We start from the raw sequence: 18,672 nt of genomic DNA, 5'->3' as shown, positions 1-18,672 counted from the left end.
AATTCAAATGGAGCAGTGTAGTAGGCTTAAGTGTTCATCAAAAACAAAACAGACGTTTTATTCCGACAAAATTTGTATATTTTTATAAGCCATTATAAAATTATGCACTGTTATAAAAATAACACTGTGCTTAAATATATCAAAATGAAAATAAAACTAATTAAATAATGATTCAATTAAAATGTATAGCACATAAAAATTTAATAAAAATTGCACCTAAATAAACATTTAAAAACAAAAGGCTTTTGAAGATTAAATGCAAAATTGTTGAAAGTTAAATACAACTGAACTGTACTCAACTAGTGATTCTTTCACGTACCACACTTTGAGAATCACTGAAGTAGAGTAAGATGCATGGTAACACAACCACAGTATATCCCTTCTGGATATTCTCATAAATTTTAGTATGTAAATAAATGGCTTGTAGCTGGTGTCATATATTGATTTAAAATATATATATTACATTTGAATACATTTAAATACAATAAAATATCAAAAGCTGCTTTTTCCTCCTTTTTAGAAGTTTTTGATTTGGTGGTAAATTGCACTGCATTTATGCAGATGCCAAATATATATATATATATATATATATATATATATATATATATATATAATTAAAAAAAACTACAACTGTGACAGTAGCACCTAAATGATCACTTATTACAGCTGACACAACCATAACCGCATGGGCAATGGGCCAGACTAGACCAGAACCCCCACCTCCACCCCCCCTTCCAGCAGGCCCTCATTAGGGTCCTTGTAAAGGCCTTGTACCTGCTGGGCTTGTGCCCCTTTACATCCCATTCCCTTTAGGCTCCAGGTCTGTCAGGTGGTTGCACTTCACCAGGGCGGACAGCTTGGGCTAATTTAATGTGACGGCTACCTGCCTCGTGCAAATAACTGTAACAGCTCCCCCTTAGAAAAAAAAAAATGTACACACGACATTGTAAAGTTGCACAAGGGTCGAATTGGGAAAATCACTGCGGAGGCGTGCAGAAGAGCGAAGAATATGACCTTGTAAAGATGAAAGACAGCAAGCCATCAAAGAGGAAGCTTGTGTGCGCTGATGTGGCAGTGGATTGGTCGGATAAGGGGCCCGAGGTCACAAAACGTGTGTGTGTTTGTGCATGTGTGTGTTGAACTGGACACAGCAGGGCTTCACGGATGCGACGTATTCCATCAGTGCTGGATAACACGGCCGCTTTCACAAGCGGGTGCTTAATTGCACTTTACACGGCATTTTGTTACGGGGAGTGCAGCACGTTAAAGCAGAGAGTACATTTACATGCCTATATTGTCCCTAAAATGCATTTGCAGTTTTTAGCTACAAGGAAATCTGATCTCTAAATTAATGTGAAGGCAAAACCACATGGAGCTGTTGATTTATCCTATAGGTTCCAAATTACTAAAAGAGCTTAGAAACAGCAACTTGCATTGGAGCTTTGTGAGTGTATATTAGGAACCAGTCACTCTGGTTATGTTCTGGACACTAAACTCACCTAACCTTGTAATCTGATTACACATTCTCAGCAATGCAAAACAAAGGTTAACAAAAGAAAATTTAAAAAAATGCAACTTGATACGGAAACGAGGACTAAGAAAGTGGTAAACAGCATCAATGTCCATGAATAACAGCTAGTGTTCAATAAGAAAGTAAGGTTTACTGACCACTTGGACATCTGAGGGCACTCTGGACAAAAAATCTAAGATCTCGTTGTTATCAATGGTGTAAGGGTCTCGTAGCTTCTTGGTGAATTTATTCACTCCTGTATCGAGACACAGAGACAGATGTGGTGAAAAGGGAGTGAACAGTAAGAAATTACAAGTAGCCATTATCACTTTTAATACACCACAAAGGTCACAACATTTGGTACCACTGTGCCATTGATTCCCAGAATCAATACCAGAGAGGTATCAAAAATTCGGCCTTTACAAAAACTTGACTGCTTCATTCAAGTAGTTGAATGAGGCAAAAAAGGGCAAGGAGAACATGCCAACTCCACACAGGAAGGTCGGAGCCCAGATTTGAACCCCCAACCTCGGAAATTAGAGGCAGATGTGTATTTTCTCTGATGAAGTCTCCAAATGTGTTGCTTTGGGTACTCATTTTAAAGCATGCCATCGTCTTCCAGATCATCTTTCCCCATTCACAATGAATGGAAATGATAATATGTTCCAGCCTTGCAAAAAACACCCAAAGAAAATGTGTGTAAAGTTTTTTTTTTAATAAGAATAGAATTGTACTTTATACAAACATACAGTAATGACATTCATCCATCCATTTTCTGAGTCGCTTCTCCTCACTAGGGTCGCTAGCATGCTGGAGCCTATCCCAGCTATCATCGGGGAGGCGGCGGGGTACACCCTGAACTGGTTGCCAGCCAATCGCAGGGCACATATAAACAAACAACCATCCACACTCACATTCACACCTACGGGCAATTTAGAGTTGTCAATTAACCTACCATGCATGTTTTTGGGATGTGGGAGGAAACCGGAGTGCCCGGAGAAAACCCACGCCGGCACGGGGAGAACATGCAAACTCCACACTCCACGGTGAGTGGCAATAAACAGCTTGAAGCCTCTTTTTGAAAAATTGTTCACTGCCACTATGCAGTGCAGGTATCTAAAATTTTTGCTCACAAGTCAAAGCACAAACTCCACTGAACGACGTCTCAGATCTCAAAATGCTCATAACTCAGGTCACTCGTATTTCAAAGCACCACTGTACTTGTAAATGCACCTTAACTTGGCATGAACACTATTGGTGATATGGCTTACCCCAGGCTAGCACGATGTATCTTAGTGGGATGAAGTAAACAATGACGGTCGCCATTCCAAGAGCGACAATGGCCAGCCAGCTTAGGAAAGGCACAGTCCAGTTAAAAGTGCTGGAAAGATAAGAAAAGGGTCGTGAGAAAATATTGACGGCACCGTTGGGTTGTTTAAGCAGTATATGATTCAGGAGAATGGAGGATCATCTGTTTGTCATGCTGGCAGCGTTTCCCAGCAAGTAAGTTCTAATCAGGCTGGCAAGGGAAAGTGAGGCAAACTGGCAGTGCAGAAAAACACTGGGACGTGTGGAGCCGAGCACAAAGCCCAGCGGGCCGGGCGCCGAGGAGCAGGCTTACGACTCACTTCTTTATCCTCTCGCCATAGGAGGCCACTTCATCCAGCGCATTCTGCACACTGATACACACGTCCTGAATGGCATAAAGCTTGTTCATGAAGCCCTTTCTCTCAGAGTCCTGCAAAGGCACAGATAGGGTTGTGGGCAAGGGAGGAATAAACAGGCAAGGTGCAACAGGAAGAGATGTAAGGGAGCAGGGAGCAAAGAGAAATGGAAAGGAGAGAGGCTGGGCAAAGGCATCTTAGCGGAAACAATACATGTTAAAGAGCGTCAAAGGCTTGCACCGGGGAGCCAAATCGCCGGATATCCTGCTCCAATTGACTGTGTTCATTCCAGGCAGTAATAGAGATATAAAGTCGGCAGAACAAATTAAAATGCTTTCCACCGTACAAAAGCTCACAAAGACAATTTGAATATGTTAATAGAACGGCAGAATTAAACAGAAAGCCAAATGGAAACATCAATCTTTTAGGTCCTCTTTTTTTCCAGCTCCCTCCCTCTCGGTGATGCCAAAATCAGGCTGAGCCTAATTGTGCAAGTGCATGGCACGCTGTGATGATGTCACCGGCCGTGACATCATTATCATTGACGCCATCAGCCACCATCGAGAGGGCCGGGGGCGGGGGGGCTTGTCTTCTTTTGAAAGCCAAAGAACGTCAGACTCTTACTGAAATAAAGAGTTTAGTAAGGCATGCAACAGTAAATGGGCCTCCTGACTAATGGGAACGAGAGGAATCTGGACACAATGAGGTGACATGGGGCGCCCTATACACGTAGGTTTGTTTGGTGAACATGCGCCTAATTCTAACAAGGGGAGTAATAAGATGTTGGGTTGTACCATCAGAATATGACAAGGTAAGATAATGGATGGGATTCCTATTTAACTCAAAAATAAATAAATACATACAAATGAGGTAGCATCTTCCATTGTTCATCTTGTTTGTTGCAAATTTTAAAACATACTGTAATTTCTCGTGTATAATGAGCAGTTTTTACCCCCAAAAATGGTCAAAGGTCAATAGTGCGCATTATACATAGGTATAGGAGAAAAGACTCACATTTTATAAATGTATGCCGCCATCTAGAGGTTATGGAAAAGCTGTACACTTTCATTCTAGTATGCCACCTAGAGGTTATGAAAAAGGTGTAGACTACACTTTCATTCCAATATGACAGGGGTACATATGACTGCATATATGTACAACCCCAATTCCAATTAAGTTGGGACGTTGTGTTAAACAAATAAAAACAGAATGCAATGATTTGCAAATCATGTTCAACCTATATTTAATTGAATACACTACAAAGATATTTAATGTTCAAACTGATCAACTTTATTGTTTTTAGCAAATAATCATTAACTTAGAATTTTATGGCTGTAACACGTTCCAAAAAAGCTGGGACAGGTGCCAAAAAAGACTGAGAAAGTTGATGAATGCTCATCAAACACCTGTTTGGAACATCCGACAGGTGAACAGGCTAATTAGGAACAGCTGAGTGCCATGATTGGGTATAAAAGGAGCTTCCCTGAATTGCTCAGTTATTCACAAGCAAAGATGGGCCGAGGTTCACCTCTTTGTGAACAAGTGCGTGAGAAAATAGTCGAACAGTTTAAGGACAATGTTCCTCAATGTACAATTGCAAGGAATTTAGGGATTTCATCATCTGCAGTCCATAATATCATCAAAAGGTTCAGAGAATCTGGAGAAATCACTGCATGGAAGCGGCAAGGCCGAAAACCAACATTGAATGCCCGTGACCTTCGATCCTTCAGGCGGCACTGCATAAAAAGCCGACATCAATGTGTAAAGGACCACCACATGGGCTCAGGAACACTTCAGAAAACCAATGTCAGTAAATACAGCTCAGCGCTACATCCGTAAGTGCAACTTGAAACTCTACTATGCAAAGCAAAAGCCATTTATCAACAACACCCAGAAACGCCGCCGGCTTCTATGGGCCTGAGCTCATCTAAGATGGACTGATGCAAAGTGGAAAAGTGTTCTGCGGTCTGACGAGTCCACATTTCAAATTGCTTTTGGAAATTGTGTACGTCGTGTCCTCCGGGCCAAAGAGGAAAAGAACCATCCGGACTGTTATGGACGCAAAGTTCAAAAGCCAGTATCTGTGATGGTATGGGGCTGTGTTAGTGCCAATGACATGGGTAACTTGCACATCTGTGAAGTAACCATTAATGCTGAAAGGTACATACAGGTTTTGGAGAAACATATGCTGCCATCCAAGCAACGTCTTTTTCATGGATGACCCTGCTTATTTCAACAAGACAATGCCAAACCACATTGTGCACATGTTACAACAGCGTGGCTTCGTAGTAAAAGAGTGCGGGTACTAGACAGGCCTGCCTGCAGTCCAGACCTGTCTCCCATTGAAAATGTGTGGCGCATTATGAAGCGTAAAAAAAAAACGGAAACCCCGGAGTGTTGAACAGCTGAAGCTGTACATCAAGCAAGAATGGGAAAGAATTCCACCTACAAAGCTTCAACAATTAGTGTCATCAGTTCCCAAACGTTTATTAAATGTTGTGAAAAGAAAAGGTGATGTAACAGTGGTAAACATGACCCTGTCCCAGCTTTTTTGGAACGTGTTGCAGCCATACAATTCCAAGTTAATAAATATTTGCTAAAAACAATAAAGTTGATCAGTTTGAACATTAAATATCTTTGTAGTGTATTCAATTAAATATAGGTTGAACATGATTTGCAAATCATTGTATTCTGTTTTTATTGGGTTCAGTTCCCACTCAGTGACGGTGTGAATGTGAGTGTGAATGGTTGTCCATGTCTATATGTGCTCTGTGACTGACTGACTGTCCAACTTCAGTGGAATTGGGGTTGTACAATTGTGCTCATAAGTTTACAAACCCAGGAAGAATTTGTGAAATATTGTTTTGATTTTTTTTTTTTTATAAATATGACTGATGACTGAACAACAACCATCATTAATTTCTTTATGTTTTGTTTAATGATAATGCTTTTCTGAAATGCTTGACAGTTTAATTTGAATCCCATTAAAATAAAATTAAATGTCTTTCACCTGGTCCTTCATGTTTTCTTAAAAGAATTTTACACATCTTACAAATTCTGCCTGGGTAATCAAACATATGAGCACAAGTGTCTGTTTTCTCATTTACTAAATAAAAGTATGGCTGTGAATTTCAAAATAAGAGCAAGTAAATAAAAAGAAAGTATTATGTGTTCAAATAAAGTGCTTAACTTCAGAATAATTATTTAAAAAAATAACAAAATACAGATAATACTTCATGTTTTGATCATATGGGTAGAAGCAAAATCATGCTTTTTAAAAATGCATTGTACATGGGTAGAAGGGTTTTCCAGAATTTTGAGGTCAACTTTGGGTGTGCGCATTATACATGGGTGCGCATTATACACGAGTACATGTTCTTAATCAAATCATATTCAAGGAAACAACGCCTGGCTATAGTTTTTCCATTCCCTTTTTCATTATCATTATTAATAGCTACACCGTCATCACACAATTGAGTCTTCTTTACTAAGGTCTTTTTCTCGCTGGTTAAGTTGCACTAAAATGCTATTCCATGCATAGTAATAATTATGGATGTACAGCCATGAAGTGGATTTACAGAATACAGTATATTTATCAAACTACTGTTTTATGTTTTTACACATGGCGACAAATAAGTTATTATTCCTGAAAAAAAAAAATGATGCCGCAAATTAGGCCCACCGCACACCGAGCAACTCGGCCGAATGGAGGATCACGAAAATAACACTCGGCAATTCAGACACGTACACTTGGAGATTGACCCTTGCACATGTACTGTACCAACCCACTGCAATGGAAAAACTGCCACCCGTGATGTTTATATTCAGGAAATATTTTGACGCACCACATATACTTTATTATATTTTGTTGAACCACAAAAAACATGGCATGATGGTCAAGGAAGAAGCAGATTTTCTTGGCCACTGTAGCGATAATAATATAAAGAGATGAACATACAGTATTTGTCGTTGTGAAAACATATATTTCAGTGACAGAGACTCTTTATGCATGTCTTTTTAACCTCGGGTAGATATAAAAATAGAAATATAGTTAATTCTTGTCAGTGGCTAACTGGAACTCGTTTCGTACCAGGGAATGGACATTTTTGTTGTGAAATCTCATATGATACGACATCCAATTGTTGATTGGGTGATTGGCCATTACATTTACAACAGTGTTCGCCTGCGATTCAAATTCTGAATTGCAATACTAGTGGCTGACAGTCAGCCACTTATGATAACTAGTTCCAGAAGCCCGCACTCCGTGCTACCTGGCAGTCAGGCTTAGTTTTGTCAGACTATTGTTTTGGAAATATTAAGGGGGAAAAAGGTGTATTTATGTAGGTATTACTCAATTTCTTTAAATTGCTCTCATGGTAGCTGTCATTTTGCCCAATATATCCATTCATCTATTTTCAACACCGCATATCCTGCTCCAGGTCGTATGGTGCTGGAGCCTATTCCAGCTGACTTCGGGCAAAAGGCGGACTACACCCTGAACTGGTCGCCAGTCAGTCACAGAGCACATATAGACATGGACAACAATTCACACTCACATTCACACCGTCACTGAGTGGGAACTGAACCCAAGCGCCCTGCACCAAAGTCAGGCAAATGTACTACTACACCATCAGTGACCCCAATATATCCATTATTACATAGTCTCTCTATTATGATATTAGTCTAAACATTGGCAAAATATCCTAATAATATTGCAAAACGAGTTATGAGATTCCCACCATTTGTAATAATACTTTTATTGTGATAAGTAAGGGTACACTTGGTTATAAATAGCGTAGCTCTGCACAAGAATGTCAATTGTTTGTGGGTATGTGTAATAAAATTTTTTTTTGAAAAAATGCAATTTATAATGAAAAAAATATTATAGGGGCGGATATGGTTTAATTTCAGAATACTACAAGAAGATAGTAGATGTAGAAGAATCCGTAAACCATAGACTTCATCACAACCTTTTCCATTCAGGAAAAAAAATAAATAATAAAGCTCCTCTAATCTCCTTCTGCTCTCCATCTCTGATCTGATAATGTGAAAAATGAACCATGGGACAGTTTGGAAGTCCACATTGTCTCTACAGCAAAACCACACACGACAAATACAAATAATTAGTCACAAAGCATAGGGATTATTTTTCTTTACGAATGCTTTACGAGTCTCCTTTTATTTCTTCCTCATCTGGTGAATCAGTTTCTCTGGTTCCATCTGCTTTTCATTGCTCACTCAAACAAATCTCAGCGCATCCACACTGCTCTGGTTGCCTGGGCTGGGCCCGTCCAAAGCAGGCTGGGCCGGATCGGGACGTTTTTACCTTCGAGGGACACAGGGGAGCGAGTGCGCAGGCTGGGGGAGAGGTGTGAGCGAGCAGGCGGGGGTGTGCAGGATAAGTCAGAGGTCACCCAAGTATAAACCACTGCCACATGCCCCTCGGACTGCGGTCTGACTCCTATTTCCTGTCTTCAAACAAGACTCGGTGAGGTGGGAGGTAGTAATAACACGGAGAGCCATGGAGAAGCTTGTTTTCCCAGCTTCCCCACTCACTGCGCACATATGGAGCCAGGCAACCTGTTCCTATAATGGAACCTAATACACACACACACACACACACCCCACAGCTATTAGATCAGCTTGATTTGCACACCTGGTCTTGCTGAGTAACTCTATAAACATTATTACGTATACCCCAACACAAAGACAATAAGAGTCCCCTCCTTTACTCAGTGAGTTTGTGCGTGGACTAAAATGTCATGAGTCACTGGATATCAACAGAATTGATGCATGGCGGTTTGCCATCGTAGACCAGCTTAAAGCCGAAGCTCTTGCATATTGACTTCGAGGTGAGTCTCTAAAGAGGTCCGCTCAACAACAGACTAAAAAACAGGATATTTACAGGGACTCAGGGCCTGTCAGTCCATCTGTGTCGTCCCGTTCCTGCAAGGACAACTACCTGTTTTCTATTTCCGGAGACAAAGCTGATAAACTGAACGCTGCTCAGATCTGACTTGGCTAAAGGTGTAGGCAGTCATGCTCGACAGATGGGACAAATCCTAGCACCTGAGACGATAGTGCACAGCTTGAATCATTCCGACAGATAGTGTAATAACCCCGCCTAATGAGTGGCGCATCGTGCATTTTAATAGACTGCAACTGCAGGTTCATGTGCAATGTGTTGTGCCGATATGTTATAGTAACTACCAATTCAGTCGGGGAGCTACAGATTTGTGACTGCAGTCAAATAAAAGAACAATCTAAGTTATTTTGTCCATTGTAATTATGATATGGATTCTTTACTGTCAGCTCCTGGCTGGAATAAGCAGCATATTACATACATTCGGCTGAATTCGGTGCAGGCACCGTTGGTTCAGTTCCCAATCAGTGACGGTGTGAATGTTGTCTGAATGGTTGTCTGTCTCTGCATGTGCCATACAATTTAAGTATGTCAGTATAAATGTTCAAACTCTTCAAACTGCAGCTTACAACTATAATTTAATATTCTTTTTAGGAATAAATCCTATCTCAATTTTGATGAACACAATGGCCTACTACACTACTATGTTTGTATGTTGGTCATGATGGTGGTACTTGGACAGCTAATTTTTCAGGCGGTACTTGGTGTAAAAGTTTGAAAAACACTGGCGGAAACAAAGTGTCAATTAAGACACATTTATTTCTCATTCTGTATAGCATATCCATTCATCTAATCTGAGTAACATTTGATAGCACACAACAGCTCCATCTTCAAATCCAATACAAGATCTGTATAAAGAGCCTGCCACTACATACAGTATATATTGGTATTGTTTGATTTGACACACTCAAGAGGTAATCATTTAACAATATACAGTATTTGTTAGGCTTTACACGATCAGAATTTTTGGGGCCGATCAGCGAGTTTAAAAAAGCGATAACCGATCAGCGATCCGATTACAAGAGCAATGTAATCTATTTAAATCAGAAACAGAATCATCTTTATTTTGCCAAGTATGTCAAAAACACACAAGGAATTTGTCTCAATGACTTGTTCATTTACTGTATATACTTGTTTACTGTATACTGAGTATCTTCAAAAGTATTCTCTTGCGTTTTAGGCAAAATGTAAAACATCAATGACCTCTATGGCGCATTCAAGAATTGGCCGCTGACATAAGTCTAAAGTCTCAAGCCAACATTAATTGAGACATAAATAACGGGTGCCAACCTACTGTAATTGAATTACTTTATTGTAGTCAAATGTCTTTACATGAACAAATACTGTTAATGACATGTCAAGTCTAGCTTTCTCACTGTCCCACGGGTGTTGTCCAGCATTGTTTGCATCAGCGTCCGTTTGGTTGTCAGCTTTTCCTTTTCCATGCTGCGTTGCTTGAATGTGTACATTCCTTCCTTGTGTACATTCTTCAGGTGTCTGATCAACTTTGTTGTATTGAAGCATTTAGATGAAGTTCCCCCATGCGGTACTTCAGTTTTGCACAGATTGCTAATGGCTTACATGTTGTCGGTCTCAGACACTGCAAAACAGTCCCACACCGCTGACATGTTTTTTTCACTTACAAGATTAAAAAAAAACTTCATCGGCCGTCAGGTATTTACAGTACTACGTTACAAGACACGTGACAAGGCTAAAAGTAAACTAGCTTTTGGATATACGACCGCGATGCGGAGTAAATATCTTTTGCGGAGCCGATCAAGGACGTCGTTGATCAGATCAGCGAATTATGACATTCAAGCTGATCAGCCGATCTGCATAAAATGCAACTTATCGGCCGATAGCGATCAAGCCGCTTAGATTGGTGTAAAGTCTAGTATTTGTTAGTATACAATTCATTATTGTGGTTGCGGTTTGCGGTACAGTACTGTAGAACTGCACTCAGGTGTCTGTTATATTTTGACAACACTATTTCACAACATCATGAGACATGCACAACAATTCTTGCATTAATATAAGATAATGTTGTGGCCATTGAGTGTAAATCAGAGGCTGGTAGAAAAAGCACATTAGTAAATTGCACAGAGAGAAACTGATGATTTCCTATGGGCATTACAAAATCCTTGACATCAATTAACTCTCATCGGGTAAGGAAGAAAAATATCTAGCGATCCTTTGGTGGGAGATTTGTGTCCAAGGTTTGCATCATATGTTTGAAAGTGTGACATGAATTCTGAGCCATTACTTTCAATACAGATCCACTGTGTGTATAAGTGTGCAGAGCAGATTTACTGTGCAAGTGCTGTCATCAAGGAGGACAGGCAAGGCAGGCTTGTTAAAGTGATGTGCATGCAGGAAGGCATACAGTACACAGAAACAGCTAAGTCAGGCTTACCACATTGCACTCGGTGGTGACTTGTGGTAAACTCACTCAAACACTTGATTAAATATTTACCAAAGGAAATTTGTGCAATGCCGTCGTGTGAACAGCCTCTCTTCCATCATCATGCATGAAAAGGTTGAAAACTTTGCGAAGGCATCTTGTCCTTCCCTGACCTAAAGCCAAGAGCCAAACAAGAGCGGACACTGAGGACAAAGTCAAATATGATGGACTGTCCTATATCTATGGGTGAAAGCACAGAGCCAATTTAAGAGTTGTTTTAACCTAAAATCCTATTGTTCTCCCTTTGGCTTTGCAGCATAAATATGATAAAGCTATGAGATATAATACAACAACATATACTGTATCCCATTGACACTGCATGATTAGTCTGAACAAAACGTGACTGCAGTGCTAAAATTGCACCTATTTCTCTTTCCTGTCGTATTATAAAAATTGAAATGTCAAATGAAACGTGACAGAATGTTAATAAGTGGCTCTCAGAGGGCAACTCAAGGCTTCCTTGTTGATTTTGTCGAGAGAGCAGACATGATTTCTACCCGAGAAAAATATGACTTTTGTTTGGTGAGTGAAGCTGAGAAATGCATTAAATGCACACGTTTTCCATCACGATGTTTTAATTAATGACTTTCTCATAATCTTTAGAAATGTTTCTGTTTTAACAGTGAGCCAAATGCAGTGTAGGACCTTTACATCTGTGATGATATGAAGGTAATTTACATTGTTCTACTTTATAGACATAAACAAGATACAGTATGTGTAATTTTAAATTTGCGGATTTTTCCCAATATTGCGGGATTTTGCGGTGATCATGTGTTCTGAATACTGATTCTCCCATATGGCCTACTAACCTAAAACAATATCACCCCTCTGTCAGGAAATGCCGAGCCGAGACAAAAGCCATTCAACCGGCCTCAGCTATACCACCATGGAAGCTGGCACCTGGCCAGCCATACATGAATGAGACAGATGTTCTTTTTATTCCCAGGCTCTTATATTATTTAATAATTTATCCTATACACCTACAAATCAATGGGAGAATTCGGGAAAAGACGTTTCTATTTCTCTCCTCGTTATATGCATACTTTACACAGTATACTTAGTGTTGAAATGCTTCCTGGGCGTCATCAAGCACATCATGCGCACACGTGTAGACACAGGCCACATTAAAACATGACAGGCTGTGTCCAATTGAAAAGCTTAAATGGATGAAAGTGATGGTTGGAAGAAAAAAAAAGGTTTATTCCAAAACAGCCAAAGTCAAACTACGGTTAGGACTGCCTGCTGGAGGTGAACAAGCCACAGACAAAGTTCGACACAAGTAATTAGGCTCTTCACATCCTCGCTGCCCACAGCATGGATAAATATACACACAAGTTAAAGACAGGAGCCAAGGGAGAGACAGAAAGAAGTGAGAACTTACGAGTTTGACTTCTTCTAAAGACAATGTTTTTTAGGGTTATGTCCACACATACACGGGTATTTTTAGAAACGATTCAGCCTTCTCTACAGTCCCAAAACACTCTGTCCACAACTAAAGGCATAAAAAAAATAGATCAGTGCACATGGCATGTCTGTCAAGTACATGACAAAGCAACAGGAGGCAGTATAACCTCTAACCATAAAGCTATTTTAGTTAGTCAGAAGCCTGAAAAGAATCACCGGGAAAAGAAACAAGCACAGGGAACTGGAAAAAGGGGAAGACTAATGTGTGGACTAACAGTAAAGTAAAAATGCTTTTTACAAAGGATGGACAAAAATGCTTGTTTTTTTCTCTCTACTAACGGAAAAGTTAGTTTTGTAAAGTCTTAAGAAAGCCAGTGAAATTAAACATAGTGTGCATGTGGACTGACAAGTAAATACACTCGTCCATCGCCATATCGCAGTTCGCTTTTTGAGGCCGCACTGTTTCACCGTTTTTAAATCGTACAATCATTTTAAATTGCGGATTTTTCCCAATATTGCGGGATTTTGCGGTGATCATTTTGTTACTGCAGAGTAGGCTCACGTAACAATAACTGCGAGCCAAAAGAGAGCGTAAAAGACAAAAAAATTTCCTAAGTTTGGAATCATTCCACACTTAAAAAAGACGATAAAGTGCAATGTGTCTACTGAAAAGCAGAACTGGCTTACACTATTGCTTGTCTACGGGAAAGTAAACACATTATCTAATTTAATTTAACATAGCCTACTACCCCTGTCCATCCATCCATTTTCTGTACCACTTATCCTCCCTAGGGTCACGGGCATGCTGGAGCCTATCTATCCCAGCTATCTTCGGCAGAGAGGCAGGGTACACCCTGAACTGGTCGCCAGCCAATCGCAGGGCACATACAAACAAACAACCATTCGCACTCACATTCACACCTATGCGCAATTTAGAGTCTTCAATCAACCTACCGTGCATGTTTTTGGGATGTGGGAGGAAACCGGATGACCCGGAAAAAACTCACACAGGCACAGAGAGAACATGCAAACTCCACACAGGCGGGGCCAGGGTTTGAACCCCAGTCCTCAGAACTGTGAGGCAGATGTACCAAGCAGTCGCCCACCATGCCGCCCCTACCATCCCTAATTAGAACAAATTATAATCTCTGAGCAGGGTCAAGGGTAGACAGCAGCTGATACACTTTAAATCGCTTTATTAAAACAAAATAAACATACCACGACTGACACTGAGTCATTCAAAACACAGACTGGCTAACGGGTTAGCCACATAATCGCCAGCAAACTCTACACTCTCATTCACTGACTCCCACATCACTCAACCGCATTTTAATGCTGCACACATTCAAAGTCGCAGGTACTACAGTGTAGATTAGAACGTGAACGTGATGATGGCGACCCAAAGTGGACAGAAATAATACCTGAACCTCACATGCATATTTTGTATTGGCATTATGCATAAAGGGTCAAAATGCATGTAAATAATAAAATATGGTTGCTACTTTGCGGATTTTAGTCTACCATGGAGGGTTTTGTAATGTAACCCTGGGATAAATGAGGGACCGCTTTATGAAAAGTTTTCCAATTAGTTAAATATGTTCTGTTTGTGTGGCCTTAGAGTATATGTGTGTGTGTGTGTGTGTGTGTGTGTGTATGTGTATGTCCCTCTGAACACTCTCATCACCTCCACCACTGCATCCACTCCATCACTTTTAAGGTCAGCACACCGACACCCGCACATAATGACAAACACCCCACCACCTCTGTGCTTGTTCCCTTTTCTCACCTCCCGTGGACTTGAACCCAAAGAGCACCCACCTTGCCCCATTCTCCCCCACGCGCCCTCACCTTTGCTCCCCTGCTACTGCGGTCTCCTTTGCCTGTCCTTCCCCGCATGCAGTCTGGCTGACTGTGATGGATGGGACAACGTTACACTTGTCCTCTGTTGGCCTGGTTTTGCTGTTCTGCATCATCTTTCTTTGTCTATCTATAACTGGGCAGCCATCTTTAGGTCTCTGCCAGGGCTTTATTAAAACATATAGAATTATTCAATCAAGACTTAACTACTTGTTGTAAGGTTGAATGGTGATACCTCGGCGTCAGAAAGTATATGATGCCACATTGTTTCAATATCAGTATTTTAAAGAATGAACTCCCTGTACATGCTGGGCACAGTTCAACAGAGAACACTTATCCGAATAAGAGCCAAATGCACTTGCTATTTATATCACTCCCAGTTGAAGTTTACTGTAAAACTGACAAGTAAAACAAAGAGAATTGTGTTTTGGTTTTCACGTCTACGTTTTGTGACAGCAATTTTTGTATTTTAAACAATGCTACAAATCTCAGCAGCTGTGATGATCATTTTATTTCGTAAAACAGCTGAACTGCTGTGTCAATTTTATTTCATTGTATCATGTTGGAGAAGCCAAGATATAATCCTTGTATTTGATATCCCTCGCTGCCTAATATTATTTTGAATTAATAAAAATACAAAAAATTTATTGTGTTCCCTATTTTGCCATATATGATTCCACTGCTTTTGCTGATGTTCAAGGTTTTTGCCATGGTATCGTTTAATTATCAGTATCAAGGTACTTTTTACAGGTAGAGCATTAATATGTTGTCATTAAAGAAATGTTGCTGTTGAAATGATCAAAGAAGATTGTTTAAAAAATTTGCTTTGTGTGTGTCAAAAACTAACAATAGAAATGTATCCTGTGAGGTATATCTGAAAATGCACCAGAGATTTATTGCTTTTATTGCTTTCAGCTGTTAAAAAAAAAAGTGAAATTAATGTTTTTTTCTTCATCAATGTAGGTCCCATGTGGCTGGTTTTGGTTTTCTTCTAATTATATATTAACCAAAAAGAAAGAAAAAAAAAGCTTAAACATTTGCTGTCTTAAATATTGTTTGGGTGAAAAAAAAAAAACAGGAAGAGTGCACTGGTGTGAAGCGAAGGGATCACGTCTTCAAAAAAGTAAATAAAATATGCATCTTCTGTGCTCATTACAGATTTATGACTCTTGTTAAAAGGTGGCGGCTGCCTGCTAACACGTCTGACTTTCAAATCCAGACGACACTGCTGTCAAGTGTTATGCTCCACATTCTGTCCAATGAGACACATGGGAGAATGAGCGGGTGCCAGCGTCAACATTCTATTCGGTGAAGGTACGCTCCAGAAGTTACTTTGGGTGCATGAGAGCACACAGAACTCCTCACCTCCAGTGTAGCGAATGTCTTTTCTAGCACTTTGATGCATAGTTCATCAGTGAAAAAGTGCAGTTGGTTCAGCTGCTCTTGTATGTAATTCAGAACAATAACAGCCGGGAAGTAAACATTACTGCATAGGGCATAATGAGCATGGGGATTTTCTGTGCAATGTGGAATATTTTTAGCTTTCTTTCGCAACTTTTAAGAAAAATCGCTCACAAGCGCGCTTAAATCCCCAAAATGCCGAGGCATCTGTCTACATACAGTATGCTTCAGGTACTCAGGAACTACAAGCCCCCAGAGGTTTAGCTTGTGGGTTCTTAATTAACTTTTGGACACCTGTTCCCATTTGTCACACATTTTTCAAACAATGACATAGTATAGATTTATCTCAGCACCAACAAGTTGTCCTGGCATCATTAGAAAAAAGTAACATTTGTGGTAATACATTATTGTAAATGCTACTGGTTAAAGTAAATGGTGCAGAGCTGCATTTTATTCCATTTCTGCTTTCAGTTTTGAGTGAGGATCAATATTTTGGAATTATTCATCCATCCATTTTCTGTACCACTATTTCTCACTAGGGTTGGAGGTGAGTTGGAGCCTATCCCATCTGACTTTTGGCAAGAGGCAGGGCACACCTTGGACTGGTTGCCAGTCAATTGCAGATTTTGGAATTATGCAGGATCAAAGTTGTAAAAATCCTTAGCACAAGACGTATCCTCGACTAAGTCTGCTGCTATCACAGTTAAACAAATCAGTTAGATTGTTTTAAAAATAGTGGAGACTTTGCAGCATCCATATAAGGCACAACAACAGGGGAACCTAACGACCAATATGTGAGTGGCCGTAGTTTACACCTCCCATATGGTACCCAGGCTGAACATGTACTACTCCGCGTAGTGCCTGCATTTGCCAATGGCAAAGCACCAATAGGGGTTGAACCGATTAGTTGACTGACCCAAGAGTCAACTTTCCTACTCTACATCGACGTTTAAAGCTTCAACTTGACTAATCGCAAATCATGTGTTTTTGGCATTTCGTCTTCCAGTCAACCAATATTCAAAGGACTTTCGACTCACCCATCTGTCAATGACTATAAGGCTCTGTTATGCACCGAAATGTTCGCCCAACAAGGCAACATAGTCTTCATACACTAGTCTTAAAATAATCATACCAGTGGGACCACAGGACTGGCAGCAAGCAACGACAGCAACGACGTGGTACGGCGTACCATCCTTAAAACGTGTGGAAATAATTGACCAAACATGAGACTGGCAGCACAGTCACTTGCAAAATATACGTCTATCCTTACATACAATAAAAGCACAATTGAAATACAAACAGTGAAACAGAGAAATGCTTCTTTTATTTATTTATTTATTTATTTTTAACCTGCCTACGATGTCCAGTATTACATGCTATGCTATGGAACACAAGATGAGACCGGCCAGCTCGTTGAAAAGAATCATGCTAAGAGCTCCCACTAATTCCAACTACATTCAGTGTAATGTTGACTTGGATTTTAAATCATTTGTTGTGTTTGTTTTTATGCCAATACATTCAAATATGTCTTGATGTGAAACGGGTCTGTGGTGCAAAACAAAAGGTTGTACTGTGCTGACACAAATGTCAGTTATGTCATTGATTAATCGACTTCAACTAGACTTTCATCACATTGAAGTCAACTTAAAATATCTTTAGTTGTTCAACCCTAGTGAGTAGAGTCATGTAAAGCAGATAGCATGCAGTGGGAAAGAGGCATTAGTTTGACTATACATTTGGTTCAGTTCAGTAAATAATGCTATTTTGGGGTTTCAAAAGTTGTATCAACATAATCCATTCATTCCCATCCATAGTACCACAATAATATCACCATTCACAGTGGGAGTGAATGTCAGATTTCGGTTGACTGTACTGATGTGAATCAATAAGTGAGGTGCGTCCCCTTCAAAGGTAAAAAAATACAGCTGTTAGCTTGAGTTACTCCCAAAGTCACCTTTAAATACTGTACCTCACAGCCTACAGTCCCACAAGCAGAGCATAGTTAACATACTATCACACTTCAATCTACAGCTGTCACCTTGCAGTACTACAGGGAAGTAATATAAAAAGACAGGAGCAGACTGCCATGCTCGAGGCCCCATTAGTGGCCCCCTATCAGCCTAAAGAACAGGCAACACTGGAGCCCCCAAGGTGGGACAGTGTTAAGTGCAGAACGTGCAAGTGGGTGGGTGGTCAACACTGATGTGGACAGGGGACAGGTTCATAAAGCCCAACAAGACAGGAAGACAGGCTTAAAGGAAGCGACGGTGAACCCAAGAAGACAGTGACACACACCATCAGGAGTCAGTAGCGGATAATGGAGTAAACCACACGCATGCCCACTTACCATCATTGCTAGCATCCACTCAAAGTGCCAGGAAGTCAACATATCCTCAAGGATATGGTTTTTATCACGGCTGTTGTCCCCGGCCTCTGGTTTAGAGTCCTTATG

General features: G+C 40.3%; 1 protein-coding gene across 5 annotated transcripts in view; it reads right to left on the bottom strand.

Moving 5' to 3' along the window:
* The window catches only part of mctp1a (multiple C2 domains, transmembrane 1a), a 141,940-nt gene that overhangs the window by 10,111 nt on the left and 113,157 nt on the right, over positions 1–18,672 (bottom strand). For 4 of the 5 annotated variants that reach the window (XM_061672235.1, XM_061672229.1, XM_061672230.1 and 1 more), the window contains 3 exons: positions 3,139–3,248; positions 2,782–2,891; positions 1,669–1,766 (listed from right to left, as the gene is read on the bottom strand). The exons of the other annotated variant lie outside the window; for it this stretch is intronic. In XM_061672235.1, the coding sequence (XP_061528219.1) occupies positions 1,669–1,766; positions 2,782–2,891; positions 3,139–3,248 (318 nt within the window). The remainder of the gene's footprint in view (positions 1–1,668; positions 1,767–2,781; positions 2,892–3,138; positions 3,249–18,672) is intronic. 5 annotated transcript variants of the gene reach the window in all.

The sequence above is a fragment of the Phycodurus eques genome, chromosome 3 (assembly GCF_024500275.1).
Source record: "Phycodurus eques isolate BA_2022a chromosome 3, UOR_Pequ_1.1, whole genome shotgun sequence".
Classification (NCBI taxonomy): Eukaryota; Metazoa; Chordata; class Actinopteri; order Syngnathiformes; family Syngnathidae; genus Phycodurus; species Phycodurus eques.
The sequence above is the reverse complement of the archived record's forward strand: the minus strand, read 5'-3'. Positions and strand labels throughout refer to the sequence as shown.